Source organism: Mauremys mutica, chromosome 21 (genome assembly GCF_020497125.1).
Source record: "Mauremys mutica isolate MM-2020 ecotype Southern chromosome 21, ASM2049712v1, whole genome shotgun sequence".
Taxonomy (NCBI): domain Eukaryota; kingdom Metazoa; phylum Chordata; order Testudines; family Geoemydidae; genus Mauremys; species Mauremys mutica.
In genome coordinates, this window is record NC_059092.1 from 263,285 (window position 1) to 283,377 (window position 20,093).

The window sequence follows — 20,093 nt, forward strand, 5'->3', positions numbered from 1 at the left end:
GTGGGCAGGCCCCTTTAAGGGAGTATGGACACAGCACCACCTGTGCCTGGTTTTCCCCTGATGCACGGGACAGAAATGGTAGATGAAACCTTGACCATAGGAAGCATGTAAACAAAATGAGATCATAGGCCTGGGATCAGATGAATACAGATTGAAGTTCACCTGCTTTTAAAAAAGGGGGGGTTGCCTAGTCTTAGTTAAGGTGAGATTCAAGGTCAGGATATGATCTGGAGGGGAGTTCTCCCCATAGCCAGGTGGAAAGTCTACGAGAGAACCCTAGAAAGAGCAGGAAACACTGGGAGATTTTCTGAGGGCTAGAAGGACAGTGGGAGCCTTGGGATGGGCAGATGGACTGATTTGTGAAACCCTGCTAGCTAGGGAAGGACTGATTGTGCTGCGGGTGGGCCAGTAAAAAGGTTTGTTTGGGCTAAACAAAGCAAACCTCAGGAAGGGAAACATTAGCTGAATCAGCTATTCAATTTCAGGAAATATTCAAGGTATCAATGGCCAGAACACACTTGGTTTTTGGGAAAATCAGGAAGCTGAAAGGAGGGAATAGGGGCCACATGAAGCCCTACCAGCTCTTTAGTACAGCCACAATTTTAAGCCCCCCTGCAATTGTTTTAGATCAAACAACTGATTGATGGTACCCATTAATGTCTTCCAGCATAACAGTAGTCCTAACTCATCTCTGTCTATCCTACCAATACATAGAATCGTATAAATGTAGGGCCGGAAGTGACCACAAGAGGTCATCTAGTCCACCCCCCTGTGCTGAGGCAGAACCAAGCATACCTACACCATCTCTGAGAGGTAGTCGTCTAACGTGTCCTTAAAAACCTCTAATGATGGGAATTCCCCACCTTCCTTAGTAACGTATTCCAGTACTTAACTATCCTTTATAGTTAAAAAGGTTTTACTAATATCTACCTTGAATCTCCCTTGCTGCAGATTTAACTGATTACATTTCTTGCTCTACATTCAATGGACATTGAGAACAATTGACCACCATCCTCTTTACATATTTGAAGACTATTATTAGGTTCCCCCTCAGTCTTACATAGGGTACTCCTGTTAATGCACCCCACAATTATATTAACTTATTTCACAACTGCACCACACAGTTGGCTCATATTAAACTTGTGACCTACTATAACTCCCAGTTCCTTTTCTGCAGCACTGCTGTCTAGACGGTTATTCCCAATTTTATATTTGTGCATTTGATATTTCTTTCCTAAGCAGGGCCACCCAGAGGATTCAGCGGGGCTGGGGCAGGGCTGGGTCTTTGGCGGCAATTCAGCGGTGGGTCCCTCTCAGAGGGAAGGACCCGCCAGCGAATTGCCGCCGAAGAATGAAGCGGTGGCGGTAGAGCTGCCGCCGATAGAGGCTTTTTTCTTTTCTTTTTTTTTCCGCCGCTTGCGGCGGTGCTTGTACTCAAGGGGCGGCGCTCCGAGGCTTTGGCAGCACTTCAGCGGCGGGACCTTCACTCGCTCTGAGGCTTCCACTGCACTGAAGGACCCTCCACTGAAGACCCAGAGCAAGTGAAGGGCCCGCCGCCAAAGTGCCACTGAAAACCTGGAGCGGCTCATGGGGCCCCTGTGGGGCCCACGGCAAATTGCCCCACTTTCCCCCCCACCTCTGCGTGGCCCTGTTCCTAAGTGCAGTAGTTTGCACTTGTTATACTGAATTTAATCTTGTTGATTTCAGAGCAGTTCCGCAATTTGTCATGGTCATTTTGAATTTTAATCTTGTCCTCCAAATTGTTTGCAACTCTTCCCAGCTTGATGTCACCTTCAGGTTTTATACGTATACTCTCCACTTCATTATCTAAGTCATTAATGAAAATATTGAATAGTACTGGACCCAGGACAGACCTCTGTGGAACCCCACTATTAATGTCCTCCCAGTTTGGCAGGAAACACTTGATAACTACTCAGTACAGCTTTTCAATCAGTTGTGTACACACATTACAGTAATTTCATAGCCACATTTCCCACTTTGCATGTGGGACTGTGTCTCTGTGCATATGGGCGGAAGGATGAATGCTCCCTGTGCATAGGGAAAGAGGGATGAATGCTCCCTGTACACAGGGTGTGTGGGTGTGTGAATGCAGGGCACACAGAATCCTTAACAGCCGCAGGGGAGTTACAGGAAGTCCCTGCAGTAGAGGCAGGTGGGATGGTAGCATACAGAGAGCTTATGTGGGAAAATTGAGGGAGGCAAGGAACTCTTGGTGCATGTAAAATGCTCAGCTTACACAAGCTATGAAGTGTGAAACTCCCCCATACCTCAGTTCACCTACCTCACAAGAGCCTTGTGAAGCTGTGCATTACTTTATGAACAGTGCTATACAATGGCAACTTTTTTATTGTGACTGGACTGTTGGGTTTCTGTGCTGTCAATGCTAACAAGTATTAACTATCAGAGATAGTATATAGACAGACAAGAACTCCTAATTTAAAAAAAAAGATTTTAGGGCAGAAAAACCTTCAACTAGTACACTAATCTGCAATATAAATGCCACGCCCAAAACAACATTCTATACTGCAGAAGCAGCTTTTCAGAGGCAGTTTGTTCTTCTCTCAGCAGTATGGGAGAAAGCTCTACTTAATACCTGAATAGAATGCAGCACTGAATGCATAGATACACATTCCCCAACAGCCCATGGTGACCCCAGCATTGTACTTTTGATATTCATCAGAGTTGTGAGGGGCTTTAGGATTGCCTTGAAACACCACTTCTCCCATGAAGTCTGTGTAGAACAGCAACATTCCCTCAAATGAGAGCCAACCTAGAAGAAGCCAGAAGCAATATTTATTTATTTAAATTTGAATGGCATCTTTAAGCTCCCACTCCAAGCTCTGGGTGCTCTTGCATATTTTAGAAATCCCAGCAGTAAACAAACGGTGTAACATTCTATAATACACTCCACAGGTTGCCCTTATCATGGGAGTTACCTGAGACACTGTCTCTCGCTCTATACTATAATCTGCATCAAAGTCAGTCAGCATTTTAAAGGTTAAAACCTACCCCTTGAACACCACCTGGAATCCCTAAAGGCAGATTGCACTGGTCAGAGCACTGATCAGAGCAAGAGAAACTACAAATGGGTTACAGAATTCTGAACTAGCTTTAGTTTCTGAGTGGATTCAAGATGTAGCTTTCACATAGGGCACATCATAGTGGTCTAGTCTTGAGATGACAAAGACATGGATTAGTGTAATAAGGTCTGAGAGAGATGGCTGCACTGATCTTTCCAAAACCAGATGGGAAAAGTGCTTTTAGTTATGGCGACTACCTGGGACTCCAGCAGCATCCTCTGGTTCAATAAAATTCCATAGCAGCGAATGCATGTTGCAAATGGTAGCTGTACTCCCTCACTCAAGGATGCTGATGCAACAGTTCATCTGGTTCCTTCTGCCAACTTATTAATATTAACTCAGTCTTCTCTAGACTGAGCCTGACCCATCAAGCCTTCGACAGTCACTTGGCCACTGCATTAATAGATGGAAGGTGATGGTGGTGTAGAGCTGATTGCCATCAGAATACTGAAAACACCACAGCCCATGTCTCTTACAATCTTTCTTAGGGAGCCTCATGTACACATGGAACAGGAGTAGAAAGAGAGTTGAACCCTGTGTCGACTCACATGAGAGTGTCCCTGGCACAAATAAAAGAAAGTATCACCCATCATTATCCTTACCGCATGTCTAAAGGAACACACACTGTGTGGTAAGATGAGGTATAAATCTACAGAGCTCCAGCATACTGCACATTAACAGTCTGTGCGCGGGGTCCACATGAAGAGTTCCCTAGGGAATGGACAGTTAGTGGATGGCACACTGGAGCTCTGAAGATTAACACGCCAGTTTACTGCGCAGTGAGTTTCATCTAGAAATGCCCTTAGAGGCCTCTTAGCAGGTAAAAACTCATTCAGTAAGAAGTCCAGTACCAGAGGACAATGTCAAAGGAGGCTAATTTGTAAAATAATTTTTAATGATAAAATTTCAATTTATAAATTCGGCTCCTAGTTCAGTTTCTTGTGTGTTCCAGTATATATACTCAACACCTAATCAGAGGAAGGTTTCCTTAGTGCTGATATAAACAAGGAATTATTTTCTTGGTAAAAATAAATGTGCATTCTTCATTTCTGGCAGAAAATAATCTAGTTATAGAAGAAACATAAGAGACTTTCTGGAGTTTGGAATACTATCAGTCACCTCCGTGGAGAAAATTAGGACCCTGTTAGTCAGTAGTCCTAGGCAAGGGACAACCACAATAGATCAAACACTTTAAAATATTAATCTAAACTGATTCTTAAACCATTTTCTTCTGAAGGAAAATATGATTACTTTCATGGTGAAAACAACATGACACTGTGCAGGTTTACCTAAGAAGTGGTTGATGCAGAGATTACGCAGAGTCTTGGGCATGTGGCAGATGGTTGAACAAAGAAGTTTCATGGAAAGTGATTGCTCAGACATCTCACCTGATCCATTCAACTCACTCTCATACTTCACACCATTCAGCAAAATATTAGCAACCTGCACCATAAGAACTCCAAATCAGAAAACAACATAAAAACAAAGCTGTGTTATATTACATTTCTTTGTGGTCACTGAGAGTGTTGCCATAAAAAGTAAACATTGAGAATAAAGATGAATCTAGATTCAGTGGGGATACAAGCAATGGAGTAAATAAGTTAATCATAAAATGCAAAGTAGTGTTCTGTGCACTGTTCTGGCTTTCAGTGGATTTGAAACAAGTATCTTTCACTCTTCTGGATTTCTTTGGGAACCAAATTTAGTACTGGCATAAGTGGACATGAATCCAACTGAAGTGAATAGGAGCTGTACTCACAACAGGGCTGCATCTGGCCGCAGGAATACTAGGGGTGGTGCAGACAAAAGGACCTCCTTTAATTTACACACTCATGTTAGTTGCTTTTCCTACCATTCTCTACACATATGGAGTGAAATCCTGGCCCCACTGAAGGCAGGAAAGCTAGGATTTTACTCATAGTGGTTAATTCCACTCATTTTGCACAGCTACTGAATGTCTAGTTGGTGCATGTTAAAGTACTTCCTATTCCCTCCTGCACCTTTTAAGACCAACTTACATCTAGCATGTAATTTACACCACCATTTATTTCACTCCTGAATTTTGCCAAAAGATTTACATGGGTGTTGCACCTGCTAACCTCAGGCTATTTTTGGCTGAGGTTGGCTCATGTTTACAAAGGGCTGCCGAATGCGTTCCCCTATACAAAATGAGCTCATTCACGAGCCTGAAAACAGAAATATGATAGCAAAAAATATCTATGTTAAACATGTTTCAAAACACAAAATGTATAACTGGGTCAAAAGATAGCAAAATAAACATACATAACAGGACAGTTGCCTCATTTCTGCTCCCGTTATGTACCAGCATACAGAGGTCCCTGGCCTCCTGCAGATTCCTCCTGCAGAAACCACTAGGTTTGGGGAAAGTCTTTTCCCAGGAGCTAGAAAATCTCACTTTCCCTGATGAGAACATGGGTAGTAATCTTCTTGAGGGAATGGTCACAGCAAAACACACTTCCACCCACCATTACTTTGGTTATCATTTCATGGGCTGTGAAACAATTGTGGCTAACATTATTAACCTCAGAAATGCTGGTGCAGATAATTTGCCTCTACACCTTGTGTGATATTGTCTGAGGAGTGGGAAAAGGCCCACATTATTCCCTGGCAGAGAGTCCGAGTCATAAATAATTTCCTGCAATCTCTTACAAATTTTTGTTCCCTAAATCCTCTCCCTCTTATTAATAGACTCATATGATGAGTTCATATATTGTATTCCCATCATAGCTTTCATAAACAAGCTGTTACAAAGAGCCCTTAATCACAAGTGTGCATAGACAAACAAAAAAAAGTCAGTCATTATGATAAAAGTATATATTTAAGCATTTTAAAATAAAAGGTAAAACTATTTAAAGAGATTAAATGAATGTTCAAATTACATGGTCATGACATTGTTTCTGGAGATATTTTCTCCCCTTACCTGTTGGCTGAAGGTTACATTTCTTCTCCTGCTACTTTCTGGACAATATCCTGTGACAACATCTGGAATGGCCAAGGTCTGAGGCCTTTTCAGAATCCCTACTGATCGTGGCTTTATTGCATCCAGTGAACCCACCCTTAGTGCATCTCCATCTGGCCCTGGATTTACAGAATTCTCTCCTTGGTCCAGGATTCCATTTTCTTGACAGTAAAAACCTTCTGGCACCCTGGGAAAACTGACACTGATTGCCTGTCTGGGCAAGCTAGCTGGGATTGCTAAATAGCCATCATACCCTCCTGTGAAGCAGTCTATGAGTACACTGTCAATATTTGAGGTCCCAAATGATGATGCAAATTCATTAATTCCTGTCAAGGAGTTGTCTCTGCTGTTAAAACTGCCATATTTAGGTGTGAGTGGGCTGAAAGGGGAAATTGGACTTGTAAAACTGAGATTTTCATTTACACCTTCCTCAAACAAAAGAGGTGGAGAAGGAGGAAGAGGAAGACTTGGACTCTTCATCACTTTTTTCTTCTTGCTAAAAGACTGCAGTGGTCTTTCTGGAATGCTAATTAGAGTCAAGACAGTAGTGATAGTCAATATTATTGCTGTGAAGACATAGATGACACGGAGCTGCCCTCCCACAGCTCTTCCAAAACTGGTTTTATCCCAATTTATTCCTCCAACAACATAACCAAAGCCACCTCCAAGACCTGGTGGGGAAAATAGATTAAGATTACCTTCCCCAGCCAATCCCTAAAGAAAAAAGGCAATGAAGCACAGCACCATTTGAATCATGAGTTCTGAGCTACATTCCCAATTCCTAGTTAATCACTTTAAGGATTTCTCTCTCTTAAATACATTACTAAACAATACAATAGCCTGCACCAAAAGCACATTAATGATGACACAGAGAGGGGAAGGAGGTTGATGTTGCGCAAGTAACTGATATAAAAAACTTGAAGCCAGCTCTAATCCCAGATTTGCCAGATCATTTTAGGACAAGTCAATTAACCTTTGTATGCATCAGAGTCCCCACCGATAAAATGATAACAGAGATGCTTACCTGCCTTATGGAATAGCTCTAGGATTAAAGTGCATTTCTCCTCTGAAAAGTGGAGAAGTTAAAATTGATCCTTCATCTCAATAGGAAGCTCTTTCCTGTTTGTATTCAGAGTCAGATTAGCTCAATTTACTGAATAATGAGCTGGCTACACATTTGAAGTGGCAACACTGTTTAAAACAAACACTATATAAAATATATAAATTATACAAGCTCCATTCATGTGGTGACAGCCTTAGACCAATGTCCTTTCTTTCATCACACACATATATAGGGCAAAGCAGAAGAATGTTTTATAAATCTGTTGAAAGAGAAAAACTAGACTGCAGAGTTCGACAGCTAACAATGAAAATAAGGGTCAGCTTGTTTAGAGCACCCAGCAGGATTTGCCTCCTCCAATAAAGCCAATAAAAATGGTATGTTCTCCTGAGTACAGTATGCTCATCTCCTCTCTCTGTGAATATTATTACTACCACATCTGTTTGAGGGGGGTCTCATGAAGAGCTGCTCAAGAATTTAGTTTATTTCTATTTTTTACATTTGTTGTGAAACTCTTCAACAATAAAACCCAAACTGATAAAGGCCAAAATATCACAAACTTACTATAATTTATACACTGTTTATTTTTTAAAATTACTGAAGTTACTTATTGAGTTATGCTTATAGTAGACGAAAAGAGACAGTTCCCCAACCCAAAGCTGTATGTATCTTTACAGTTCAAAGACCTATGGTATATACCAGGGGTTGGCAACCTTTGAGAAGTGGTGTGCTGAGTCTTCATTTATTCACTGTAATTTAAAGTTTCACGTGCCAGTAATACATTTTAATGTTTTTAGAAGGTCTCTTTCTATAAGTCTATAACATATAAATAAACTATTGTTGTAAGTAAAGTAAATAAGCTTTTTAAAATATTTAAGAAGCTTCATTTAAAATTAAATTAAAATGCAGAGCTGCCTGGACAGGTGACCAGGACCCAGGCAGTGTGAATGCCACTGAAAATCAGCTTGCGTGCCACCTTTGGCACGCGTACCATAGGTTTCCTACCCCTGATATATACACACATTCATGCCATGCTATTCTATATTGAATCTTGTCTGCTCATAGCTAAATGGCTATATACCATGCAAGAATAAATAAAAGTGCATACCTGCTAACAAAGCATGGATGTTAAGCCCCCTGTCTTGATCCACTGGGCTACACACATCCATCATGTAGGCATGACTGGGATTGTCTGCCGAATCTGCACTGAAGTCCATTAGGACAACCCCACAGATTGTGAGAATGATCCCCCATTTATGGTTATTCACAGTGTCAGCCAAGGCGCTGCCAATGTCCCTTCCATTCAGCATAAGTGAGAGCCCCAATAATGCTCCTAGGAACAAGGCATCAAATTAGATCAACCATGAGGAAAAAATTATGAAGGCCCATGCTTCCTTGCTCTCCAAGTGTTATTCTACACTAAACTCAGTACAGCAGGTAGCATCATTCACAGTCAGATCACCACAGACTGGGGGTTCTGTGTGGTTTATGGAAAGATTTTGGATCTCTGTTCCCGACAATGTCCAAACTAACTGAATTATTTGCTTTTCTTAGATCCAACCTCAAAATTTAATGAGCACTTTCCACAGTTTGTTTGTTTGTAGCATTTCCTTTCTGCTGACAGCCCTTCACATAGGCCTAGATCTCACCAGATCTTTGAGCAGACAGGATGCTTCCATGCATACATCTCTAGTTGCCCACACAAGAGGCAGCGGGAGAGTGCCCTCTGTCAACACTACAAGCTAGGGGTGTAGTTCCCAGGTAACATACATATACTCACACTAGCTCTCATCAGGCCACAATAGCACAGGCAGTGACAGCATGGCTTAGTTGTACTGAATACACACCCACCAATTTCCCACAGGTTTGTACTTAGTATAGCTAAGCCATGCCTCTGCTGCTGTTGCCCATGCTACCATGGTTACACTACTATTTAGACTTGTGCTAGCCCAATGAGAACCGGTGTGTGTATGCGTATGTGAGTTGGGAATCATACACGTAGACGTACCACCGTTCCACCCTCCCTGAAATCCTATAGACGCCCCTCTACAGGAGCTCCACATAGAAGGAGCTTCATGGTAGGGTGTAGGGAATAGACTGTCCACACTCAACAGCACCATCTACTGCAAGTGCTGCAGATGTAGGAGGGAATGCTGCTTGAAACACTAACTGCCCTTTGCTTCCCCTTCCTGCGGGCTACTGCACAACAGTAGGGAGACCCAGCCAGATGCAACTAGAAGGGTCCTGCCTCTCTGGATCTGTCAGCCCCAGCAAACTCTAGAGAGCCCTATAACTTCTCACCTGGAGCAGGAACCTCTCTGGCCCCCTCATGTTGGGGCTTTCACTCTGGGAAAGGCCATATGGGCAATAGTCTATGTATTTCTCTGAGCAATTATAAATTCCTTCTGCTTTTGAAGAAACAAAAAGCTGAGGTCAGCAAATGGGATTAAGTGTAAAATTCAACCCAAACAGCATTGCACACACCTCATTTTCAAACACTAACCAGCTAAAGCTCACAGCACCTCTCTTATGGAGAAAAGGAAACTGGTGTAGTTGTAAGCGGGGGAATGGTCCCGCTATTGTGGTGAACTTTCCTGGCTTCTGCACTACCCTGGTGAAGCAGGCTAGCGAAAGGATCTGAGTCCTTGCTCCCACTTACTTTACCCAGAGGCCTCCCTGCCCTTGAGGACTCCCCTTCCACTTTCCTGTCTGGCAGAGTCCTCGTAACCCCAACAAGGCTGGGCCCAGGATTCCTGGTAGGGCTCAACCTCAGGACAGGGGCTAGGGTGTCCCCACTCCGAGGTACTCTCTTACACTGGGCACCTTCCTGACCCACTGATCATTTCATACAATTTAAAGCAAATACAAGTTGTTTAATTAACAATTAATTTAAAAAAGAATAAGGAAAAATGGGAAAAGTTAAAGGAAACACGTCACCCTGCTCTGTGGCAGGGAACATCACAAACAGTGTCTCTGGAATGTCAGGGCAATTCAGTCTGTTCCTTGTAGGTCCCAGGCCTCCTTCTCAGGCCCTGGCTGTGCTGCAGGGACGCTGCGGGTTGGACACTTGCTCTGGCAGTGGCCACACACTCTCAGGCTGTGGGTGGCAGGACCCTTCTCCCCAGCATCACCCCCGCCCTGTCAGGGTTACGATCCCCCTCCCAGTCTGGCCTGCAGGGCCTCTTGGCTGAGGCGTCTCCCTGCGCTGGGCCCACTGCCCAGGGTCCCCCTCGCTCTCCCCAGCTGCTCACCGCACCCAGCTCTGGCCTGCTCCAGCTCCACTCTGCCTCAGCACGGCTGCTGCTGCTGCTCTGCCTTCAGCTCCCTTGGCTGCTTCTCCGGCCCCTCTGGCTCTGGTTGCTGCAGCTCTGCTCCCAGGGCAGGTCTGCTCTCTCTGGGCTGTGCTCTGGCTTTTTGGGCTGCAGCTCTGCTTCCAGCAGCTCAGCTCAGGCCCCTGCTTTCGCCTTAGCTCGGCCCCACTCTGTCTGACCCAGGCAATTCCAGCTCACACGGAGGGCAGGACCCCCCTGGCCTCCTGACTCCCTGATTAGCCTGCCCACCTTGTCAATCAGGCTGATCTGGAGCATTGGCCTCTCCCCTTTTAGTGCTGGGAACTTGCCAACCAAAACACCCCACTGAATGTTAGTAAGGGGGCAACAGTCCCCTTACATTGTGAAGGCCAGAGATTCTATCCGAGCCACATGGCAAGTGTCAGGGCTGGAATTAGAAGTCAAGGTCTTGGAGCCCAGTCCGATGCTTTGTTCACCAGCAGGGCTGTGGCACTCACAGCCCTGCACAGCTGAGGGGAAGGGGAATATGGCTTTTCAGGTCAGAGCACTGCAGCAGTGAGGGTTGGGGAGGAGAGGGGAACAAGGCCTGTCACAGAGAACACTGCCCTGGGCAGAGAGGAGCGGGGTTGGAGGGAGGCAGAAGGGAAGAAGAGGTTTTCACTGTCTGTTTTACATATTTTGAGATTTAAAGTTATTTTGCTTTTATATTTAAAAAAAACACACCTATTGCCAGGACCAGAATGAAAGGCCGCCTCCTGCCAAATCTTGATGTGCATCTGTCACTCCAGGCCCCCAGCAAAGGCTGCAGTAGGAAACCTGAAACAAAAGTGACTCACAAGTAATGGACATTTCTGTTACCATCCTGTTTCACCAAGACTTCATAACAGGAAGTTTAAAAGGCAGAAAATGCATCATTAAGGCAGAATGTGACCTTCTCGATCAATAGCAGTCACCTATGCCCAGTTTTTGAAAGGTATTAGGCATTGTTGTGCTTGGTGATGCTATGCCTAATTGCTTTAGGAACCTAAATCTTATTTTCAAAAGGGACAGACACTTGAAATTTTGGCTCCTAAGTGCCTACATGACTTTGAAAATGAGATTTAGGCTCCTTATCAGTTAAGTGTTGCAATGCTGAGTGCAGCAAGACCTAAATACCTTCTGGACCCTAGACTTTTGCACTATTTACTTCTTTGAATTTCCTGGAGTGGAAGCTGAGAACTGTAGTACATTATGTAATGTTCAGTTGGTACCAGCCTGACCCAATGCAATCCAATCCACTTCCAAGATAACAGTGGTGTTTGACAAAAAGTGTAAAATGAATGGGCAATTATTTTATCCCGTAAGGTGCTCAGTTCTGTATGAACAACTTTACTGCCTTAAACTGGAACTTCTTTATAAGGTTAGCCTGGGCTGTAGCAGTAAGTCAATGTGTAAATCTGAATGCTGCCTGGATTATACTGGGCCAGGTAGGGATTCAGTGACTGAGTAAAGGAATTATTTCTTCTCTTCTTCTGAAATCAGTTTTAAAAGAACAAAGAGACAGAAGGATGTTACCCAAGTTGTGGAATAATACTTTCCGCTACTCTCCCTGTATAGAAGAATACACGTTCCACCCCATGTCTGTGCAGAGGAATATGCCACAACCCCAACAGAAAGCAAAACTCTGGACTGAGAAGTAGATTTACTTCATCCCTGGGATGCCTTGTTTAACTCAAAGCTACCCCCCACCTTCCCACCCAGCTAGCTGACAGGCCCAGAGAGGTTTAGTCTCCATATTCTCCCCCTCTTTCTGTTGTGTCAATAGAAGTTAGTTACTTGACTTCCTTTAAATTAATTTTTAAATACACAAATGGAGTAGCCAAAATTCTGGAAGTATGTTGGCTGCAAATAAAAAATAGACTCAGAAATCAGTAATGAGAAATCCCTCTTTGGTCACATCTGGCCCTCCTCTCCATTTTGTTCTCTAAAATTATGGGTAGTGGTTCCAACTTCCACATCTCATGTGTAAAACCTGTAAAGTAAATTAAATAGCAAAGAAAAGAAAGAACTCAGTGTCAAACTAATTTCTTGTGAAGTGGAAAAGCAGGAGGGTAAAATTAGCGTAAAAAAATTACCTAGTATTGGGCTGATAAACCACACCATTCCATACAACTGATCCGGCAGCCCCATCTGAAGCAACACAGGAGTCACATAGGCTGTTTCCATGGCATAGCTGAACTCAATCCCAAAGAGAATGCACCCATTAAACAGCAGTTCTAGGAAAGATCTCTGAGGGTGGAGATCCCCAAAGTCAATCAGATCAATAGGGCATGGTGTATTTGGTGGTGGTGGAGGGGAGGGGCGGATGTGTTTTCTCCTCTTTGGGTGTCTTTTAAAGTTGTTGGCACGATGACTGATGTGGCGAGTGACAGATCCGGAATAGCCTGAGATCTGTGACCTCCAGAATTCCTGACAAGACAGGCTGGGGAAAAGCACGTCACTGGGAGGGGTTGCTGCAGCTGAAGGGATCATTGTAGATATTCCTGGGAGGAAAAAAGCTGAGATTCAGTATTGCTATGAAAGAGAAATGTCACCTGATTTTAGCAACTGAAGTTCTAATCTAGCCCATTTCTGGTCATGGGGCATATTTAATGCCTCAGCCTTTCACAGAACATAAGATTTTAATGAACATAAGAAAATGAATGCTGGTCGATTTAGGAACTTTCTGTGCTAATAACCTAGTAGGACACTCACTGGCCCCTAGGGGCCTTTCCCCCTTCATAATGCCCTTGCAGGTCACTACAGTTCATGGATGACATAACATAAGAACATAAGAAAGGCCGTACCGGGTCAGACCAAAGGTCCATCTAGCCCAGTATCTGTCTACCGACAGTGGCCAATGCCAGGTGCCCCAGAGGGAGTGAACCTAACAGGCAATGACCGAGTGATCTCTCTCCTGCCATCCATCTCCATCCTCTGACGAACAGAGGCTAGGGACACCATTCTTACCCATCCTGGCTAATAGCCATTTATGGACTTAGCCACCATGAATTTATCCAGTCCCCTTTTAAACGTTGTTATAGTCCTAGCCTTTACAACCTCCTCAGGTAAGGCATTCCACAAGTTGACTGTGCGCTGCGTGAAGAAGAACTTCCTTTTATTTGTTTTAAACCTGCTGCCTATTAATTTCATTTGGTGACCCCTAGTTCTTGTATTATGGGAATAAGTAAATAACTTCTCCTTATCCACTTTCTCAACATCACTCATGATTTTATATACCTCTATCATATCCCCCCTTAGTCTCCTCTTTTCCAAGCTGAAGAGTCCTAGCCTCTTTAATCTTTCCTCGTATGGGACCCTCTCCAAACCCCTAATCATTTTAGTTGCCCTTTTCTGAACCTTTTCTAGTGCCAGAATATCTTTTTTGAGGTGAGGAGACCACATCTGTACACAGTATTCGAGATGTGGGCGTACCATGGATTTATATAAGGGCAATAATATATTCTCAGTCTTATTCTCTATCCCCTTTTTAATGATTCCTAACATCCTGTTTGCTTTTTTGACCGCCTCTGCACACTGCGTGGACATCTTTAGAGAACTATCCACGATGACGCCAAGATCTTTTTCCTGACTCGTTGTAGCTAAATTAGCCCCCATCATGTTGTATGTATAGTTGGGGTTATTTCTTCCAATGTGCATTACTTTACATTTATCCACATTAAATTTCATTTGCCATTTTATTGCCCAATCACTTAGTTTGGCGAGATCTTTTTGAAGTTCTTCACAATCTGCTTTGGTTTTAACTATCTTGAGTAGTTTAGTATCATCTGCAAACTTTGCCACCTCACTGTTTACCCCTTTCTCCAGATCATTTATGAATAAATTGAATAGGATTGACCCTTGGGGAACACCACTAGTTACCCCTCTCCATTCTGAGAATTTACCATTAATTCCTACCCTTTGTTCCCTGTCCTTTAACCAGTTCTCAATCCATGAAAGGACCTTCCCTTTTATCCCATGACAGCTTAATTTACGTAAGAGCCTTTGGTGAGGGACCTTGTCAAAGGCTTTCTGGAAATCTAAGTATACTATGTCCAACATGGAACCAATATTGTGAGAGGGAAGGAAGCTAGAGTGCCAGTGATGAAGGACAAGTCCCCAGTCCGATCAGGTGCACTAGAGCTATTTGCTGTGGTTATCATGAAAGCTAAGAGGTTGTTCGTTTCCTTCACCCCGGCATTTTGTGAAGTCTAGATCCCTCTCTCTCTCTCTCACACACACACACACACACACACACACACACGCACGCACGCTGTTTGAAAGGCCCTTTTATTTTAAATTAAGAAAAACAAAAAGACAGGACAAAAGTAACATTCATCAGAGTCCAGGATCTCTTTTGCCTCACAAATAGGGCTGGCTCCAGACCCCAGCACGCCAAGCGCGTGCTTGGGGCGGCGTCCCATGGGAGGGCGGCAGGCAGCTCCGGTGGATCTCCCGCAGGCATGCCTGCGGAGGGTCTGCTGGTCCCACGGCTCCGGTGGACCTTCCGCAGACGTGCCTGCGGAGGGGCTGCTGGTCCTGCGGCTTCGGTGGAGCATCCGCAGGCATGCCTGCGGGAGGTCCACCGGAGCCGCGGGGCTGGCGACCGCCAGAGCGCCCCCTGTGGCGCGCCGCCATGTTTGGAGCAGCGCAATTCCTAGAGCCACCTCTGCTCACAAACTGACAGTGTGATATACAGCTTCAGTACAGAGAAAATAAAATCATAGCAGAAACATAGATAAACTTAGATTAATAAACCATGATCTATTTTTGAGACAGGACTATGTGTCGATTATGACAGAATGCCCGTTTGACATCTCCTCTTCCAGTTCCTCAACTTCATTTTGAGATTCACCTTTTACAGTAAGCAACATTTTAATTTACTTCTTCCACCCAGGAAAGCCCATAATCATATTTTTTCACATAGTAATTGGCGATCAGCTTCAGTTTCAGCTCTTTGGGTTTCAGTGAGAAGAGGAAGAGAGGGAGAGTGAAGGACCTGCTGCCGAATTGCCGCCGAAGACCCTGGAGAGGGCTGTGGCTGGGAAAAGCTAGGCTGATTGGGGAAGCAGCCACAGCTGTGGCCAGTTCAATTAGGGCCCAGCTGGCCCTGATAAGAGGGCTGTGGGCCAGAAGCTGGGTGAGTCTCTTTCCAGCTCTGGAGGAAGAAGGCTGAGCTGCTGGGGAACATATGGTACCTGAAGTGGAGCAGTGCTGGGGAAGGGCAAAGGGAGCTGGGGAATGCAGCCTGGTAAACCTGCAGGCCTTGGTGAAGACTTTGGAAAGGTATTGGGGATGCAGAGGGGCAGCCTGGGGATAGGAAAAGGCAGCAGGTTCTAACCCCCTTGCTAGTGATGAGTGGCCATTATAGACTGCAGTCTACCCCAATGAGCAGGGGCTAGATGATGACTGGCAGTAGCCACTGGCGCAAGGTGGGGATAGAGGGTTGGGGGTTCCCCTGTGAGGGAAGACCCAGAGTGTGAGGGTACTGCTGGGGCAGAACCCTGAGGTAAAGGGGTGCTGGGGTCTGGGAGGAACATGGGGCCAGCAGCAGGCAATACACTGGCCAGCAGAGGGCGCTCTGGTCTGGACAAAAGCTAATTCCCAGGACAACCAGCAGAAGGTGCTGTGCCAGTGAGTCTTTGCTTTGCTACAGATATCTTAGCAGGAGTGTTGTAAGCAAGACACAAGAAATAATTCTTCTGCTCTACTCCATGCTGATTAGGCCTCAACTGGAGTATTGTGTCCACATTTCAGGAAAGATGTGGACAAACTGGAGAAAGTCCAGAGAAGAGCAACAAAAATGATTAAAGGTCTAGAAAACATGACCTATGAGGGAAGATTGAAAAAATTGGGTTTGTTTAGTCTGGAGAAGAAAACTGTTATCCTGTCCCCTCTCTCAGTCTTCAAGTACATAAAAGTTGTTACAAGGAAGAGGGAGAAAAATTATTGTTCTTCATCTCTGAGGATGGGACAAGAAGCAATGGGCTTAAATTGCAGCAAGGGAGGTTTAGGTTGGACATTAGGAAAATCTTCCTAACTGTCAGGGTGGTTAAGCACTGGAATAAATTGCCTGGGGAGGTTGTGTAATCTCCATCGCTGGAGATTTTTAAGAGCAGGTTAGACAAACACCTGTCAGGGATGGTCTAGATAATACTTCAGTCCCTGCACTCATGGCAGGACTGACTAGATGACCTCTCAATGTCCCTTCCAGTCCTACGATTCTATGTAGTGATTCCTGTATATAACTCAAAAAATATGTAATGCACTTTGAGATCATTTGGATTGAAAGGTTCTGCATAAGTAGGAGCTATTATTGGCTTGAGCAGCTTTCATTTTGAGTATCCTTTACTTATGGGATTTGGGAGGTTGAGTCTAAACACTATAGTAAGTTTGCTTTCCCCTAGAGTTTCATCTCGGCTCCACCTCGCAAGGGATAGAACCCATCCTCCTAGCACAGGGGCTCTCCACTAAATTACAAACTTCCCTAATGTAGCAAATCAGGTAACATCTCCCTGGGAGTTAAACAGTTTGAGGGATAAACCTCTCCTACTGTATCTAAAGCAACCACTATATAACTCTTAGTTACATTTCACTTTTTTAATTTTAAAGATTTTTTTTTACTGGAAATTTTTTAGTGTTACAAATATAATAAGTGTCTTACCTTTTAGAACCAAGCCATTGTCCTGTCAACCAGGCTCATGAATCATCAGAAGGATGCATGCATTAACATTATATGCATAAGCTCTTAGTACCCTCATTAACCAAAAAGGGATTTTTTTTTAAATATTAGAAAAATAAACTTCTCTTGGATCAAGACTGAGATTAATTTTCAAAGCACTGAATGTGCAGCTAATATTAATTTTCATATGAAAATGTCAGTCTAGAATTCAGCCAAGAATTAAATCTACTATCAGTGATATAGCAATGGAAATGCGGAGAAACCATCACTCTAGTGGGGGAGACGAAGGCAAATGAGTCTAACAGCAGATTTGTCCAGACTTCAGAATTCATTTGTTTTTTGTTCATTGTGTGACACAAGCTTTGAATTGCAAATATAAAATATATAATATTTCCCAGCACCTTGTATAAGATATACAAGGGTTCTTGATGCTTTCACCAAATGTTCTGAAATACAAGGTTTGTTGATCAAAATGTATGAATGAATAAACAGATTGCTAGTAAAATCCATTCTGTCACCCTTTCTATTGTCAGGAAGGCAATTTAGAACCCAGGTGACCTATTCACCAATATAAAGCATTTGAAGGAGAAAACCACAAATCGTATCAGCCCTTGTGAAATTTTCACAGTAATGGCCATCCTCCATTTATACCAAAGTCCATGTCTTTCATTTTTTATAAAATGAAAGTCAGGACATTGTCTTCTGAAGGCTCATTCTCTCTGACTTCCCACAGCAGAAGTATTATCCAAGGAACTGCACAGTGATCTGACCACTAACTGCAGAAAGAGATGCAACTAAGAACAAAAGGTATCATCCTCTCCCTCCCATCCTCCTCTAAAATGTCAGCCCATATACAGTATTTGTAAACCTTCCTGTCAAAGGGCCCCAAAGCAAATGCCAAGAGCACTAAGAGAGAATGGATTGGATCTCAGAAAGCATTGCATTTGTTCAGTATGAAATAAAGTTACCTGTAATTACAGATGGAGGAGCATCCTTTTTCAAATGTTTATCTATGCCTGGATTATCCGAGGTACAGGTTCCTAGTCACTGCTGCAGTGGCTGAATCCTCCCTCCCTGCATAAGGAGCCTGCCTTCTGGCTGGGGAGGATGATGATGTCATCACTACTCTCACTCTCCTTTCTGCCAAGCCTGCTAGAGCTCTGCAGAAAGCATCAGCTTTTCTCTGTACCTCAGCTATTGTTTCTTAAAGCGGCAGGCTGCAAGAACAAGCTGCCTGTATTGCATAACAATAGGACAAACTAACAGGAGAAATGCCTGCATTCTCTTATTGTTAAATATTTCCAGTCTTCATAAGAGAAATGTTTTTACCCCACAAAGGGTTTGTAATCAAGTACAATGGTTTTTACTAGGAGGCTGCTGGTGTGTTAGCTGCTGTTTCAATTTAATAGTTTATTATATCAAAGGCTTCTAAAGTAAGAGTTGTATATTTGATAAGAAATCTATATAAACAAAATCACTCAGTGCATTAGTCACAGGGCTTTTTAAGTGCCTCTTTGATGTTACTCTCTACTTAGATTTACCACCTTGCTGATCAACTGGTTTTAAAATGTCCTAAAATCAAATGACTGGCAATTTTAACTCGCATGCAACAAGATTTTCAGAAGTGCTGTGCATTTACAATAATATTGGTAAGCTTCCTTTAGAGACTCTCTGAAAATGTTCGAAACCTAAGACAACCAAGGATGTTTCAGAGGGCACGTGGCTTGTTGTGTTCCTATGCCTACAGAGGTGTAATTGGTTTCAGAATTTGGCAGATATTGCTATATTTACTAGGTGCCAATGGACAGAGTTTTCCTACACTTCTCTGGATTCCCAACACTCACCAGGGACTTATGACAGGCCTCTGGAATAAAACCAGAGTTAAGTGGGGAAGAATCTGCAAACATCCCAAAAGCATACAACAGACATCAGATGTTCAAGGGGCTTCGGTGGGAGGGGCAAAAACCTCTCTTTAATTTTAATATAACTACTTATGATTATTGAAGGAAAAATGTTGCCCAGGAAGGAATGACCCAAGGAAAGGGGCTAATTTAGCATTCTTTCACCACTTAATCCACTTTTGCATGGAAATTAAAGAACACATCAGCAAAAATTATTTTCCAACATCAACTCAGCTCTGCTTATAGCCTCATGCATTCTCTGAACTGTCACAACAGCCACTAAATGACCATGCCCAAATTGCAGGGCAATGAGTAACACTGCTGGGGTCACTCACACTAGTCTTCCCCCTTATGCCTTAGAATGCAAAGAAGAATGCTTGAACTGGTATAACCCTTCTGCCCCTCTAAGTTGGCAGCAACAAGGGCCGGGTTCAGTATCCAGGGGTTCTGTTTCAATAACACAATGCAAAACCGGCTCGAGCCCCCACCCAGTGACCTGGGACAATTACATACCACCCCCCCGGGCGCCTCTAGGAGGCAATACTTCCCCACTCGCAAGCACAGAGTCCAAGTGTAGCAAAATCCTTTTAATAAAGGAGGGAACCGATGCGGCATCATGTTGGAGAGAGACCACAAACAGGACTATACACAAACCATAAGCAAAAAACCCACCTCCAAGTACATTTGGCACTGTCCTTTCCCCCTTAGGGTCTTAAGTCCAATCACCCGAAAGTCCAACAACCCAAAAGTCTCTGTCTCTAGTCAGTGCCACCCCAGAGTTCAAAAGTTTATCTGCAGAGTTTTACCGCCCCCAGCCTGGGTGGAAATGGGGGGGGGCGCACACAGGGTGTTAAGGGGCACCTTACGTGGGCCAGGGCCGACTGCCCCGCTTCTCCGTGGAGTTCTGCTGCAGCCTTCACCGCGACTGGCTCCACTCCACCAGCTGTGCTGTTCCTCCAGCAGACCCGTGAACCATGTCAGCCGTCCCCACAAACTGCTCCACACTGCTCACTGTTCTATGGGCTGCTCCAACATGCTGCAGACTGCTCTGCTCTGCCAGC

The 20,093-nt window shown here is 44.0% G+C and overlaps 1 protein-coding gene across 2 annotated transcripts in view; it reads right to left on the reverse strand.

Annotated features, from left to right (window-relative positions):
• SLC45A1 (solute carrier family 45 member 1) overlaps window positions 1-19,726 on the reverse strand; it is a 32,634-nt gene extending 12,908 nt beyond the window's left edge. Inside the window, exons 1-8 of one of the 2 annotated variants that reach the window (XM_044996226.1) lie at window positions 19,705-19,726; window positions 12,546-12,953; window positions 11,155-11,247; window positions 8,250-8,474; window positions 7,106-7,147; window positions 6,043-6,752; window positions 4,391-4,544; window positions 2,615-2,791 (exon numbers count right to left, since the gene is read on the reverse strand). In XM_044996226.1, the coding sequence (XP_044852161.1) occupies window positions 2,615-2,791; window positions 4,391-4,544; window positions 6,043-6,752; window positions 7,106-7,147; window positions 8,250-8,474; window positions 11,155-11,247; window positions 12,546-12,942 (1,798 nt within the window). In that variant the 5' untranslated portion in view covers window positions 12,943-12,953; window positions 19,705-19,726. Of the gene's footprint in view, window positions 1-2,614; window positions 2,792-4,390; window positions 4,545-6,042; window positions 6,753-7,105; window positions 7,148-8,249; window positions 8,475-11,154; window positions 11,248-12,545; window positions 12,954-18,099; window positions 18,264-19,704 lie in introns of those variants that run through there. The other variant, XM_044996227.1, reaches the window with a different exon arrangement.
• Window positions 19,727-20,093: the final 367 nt, after the last annotated feature.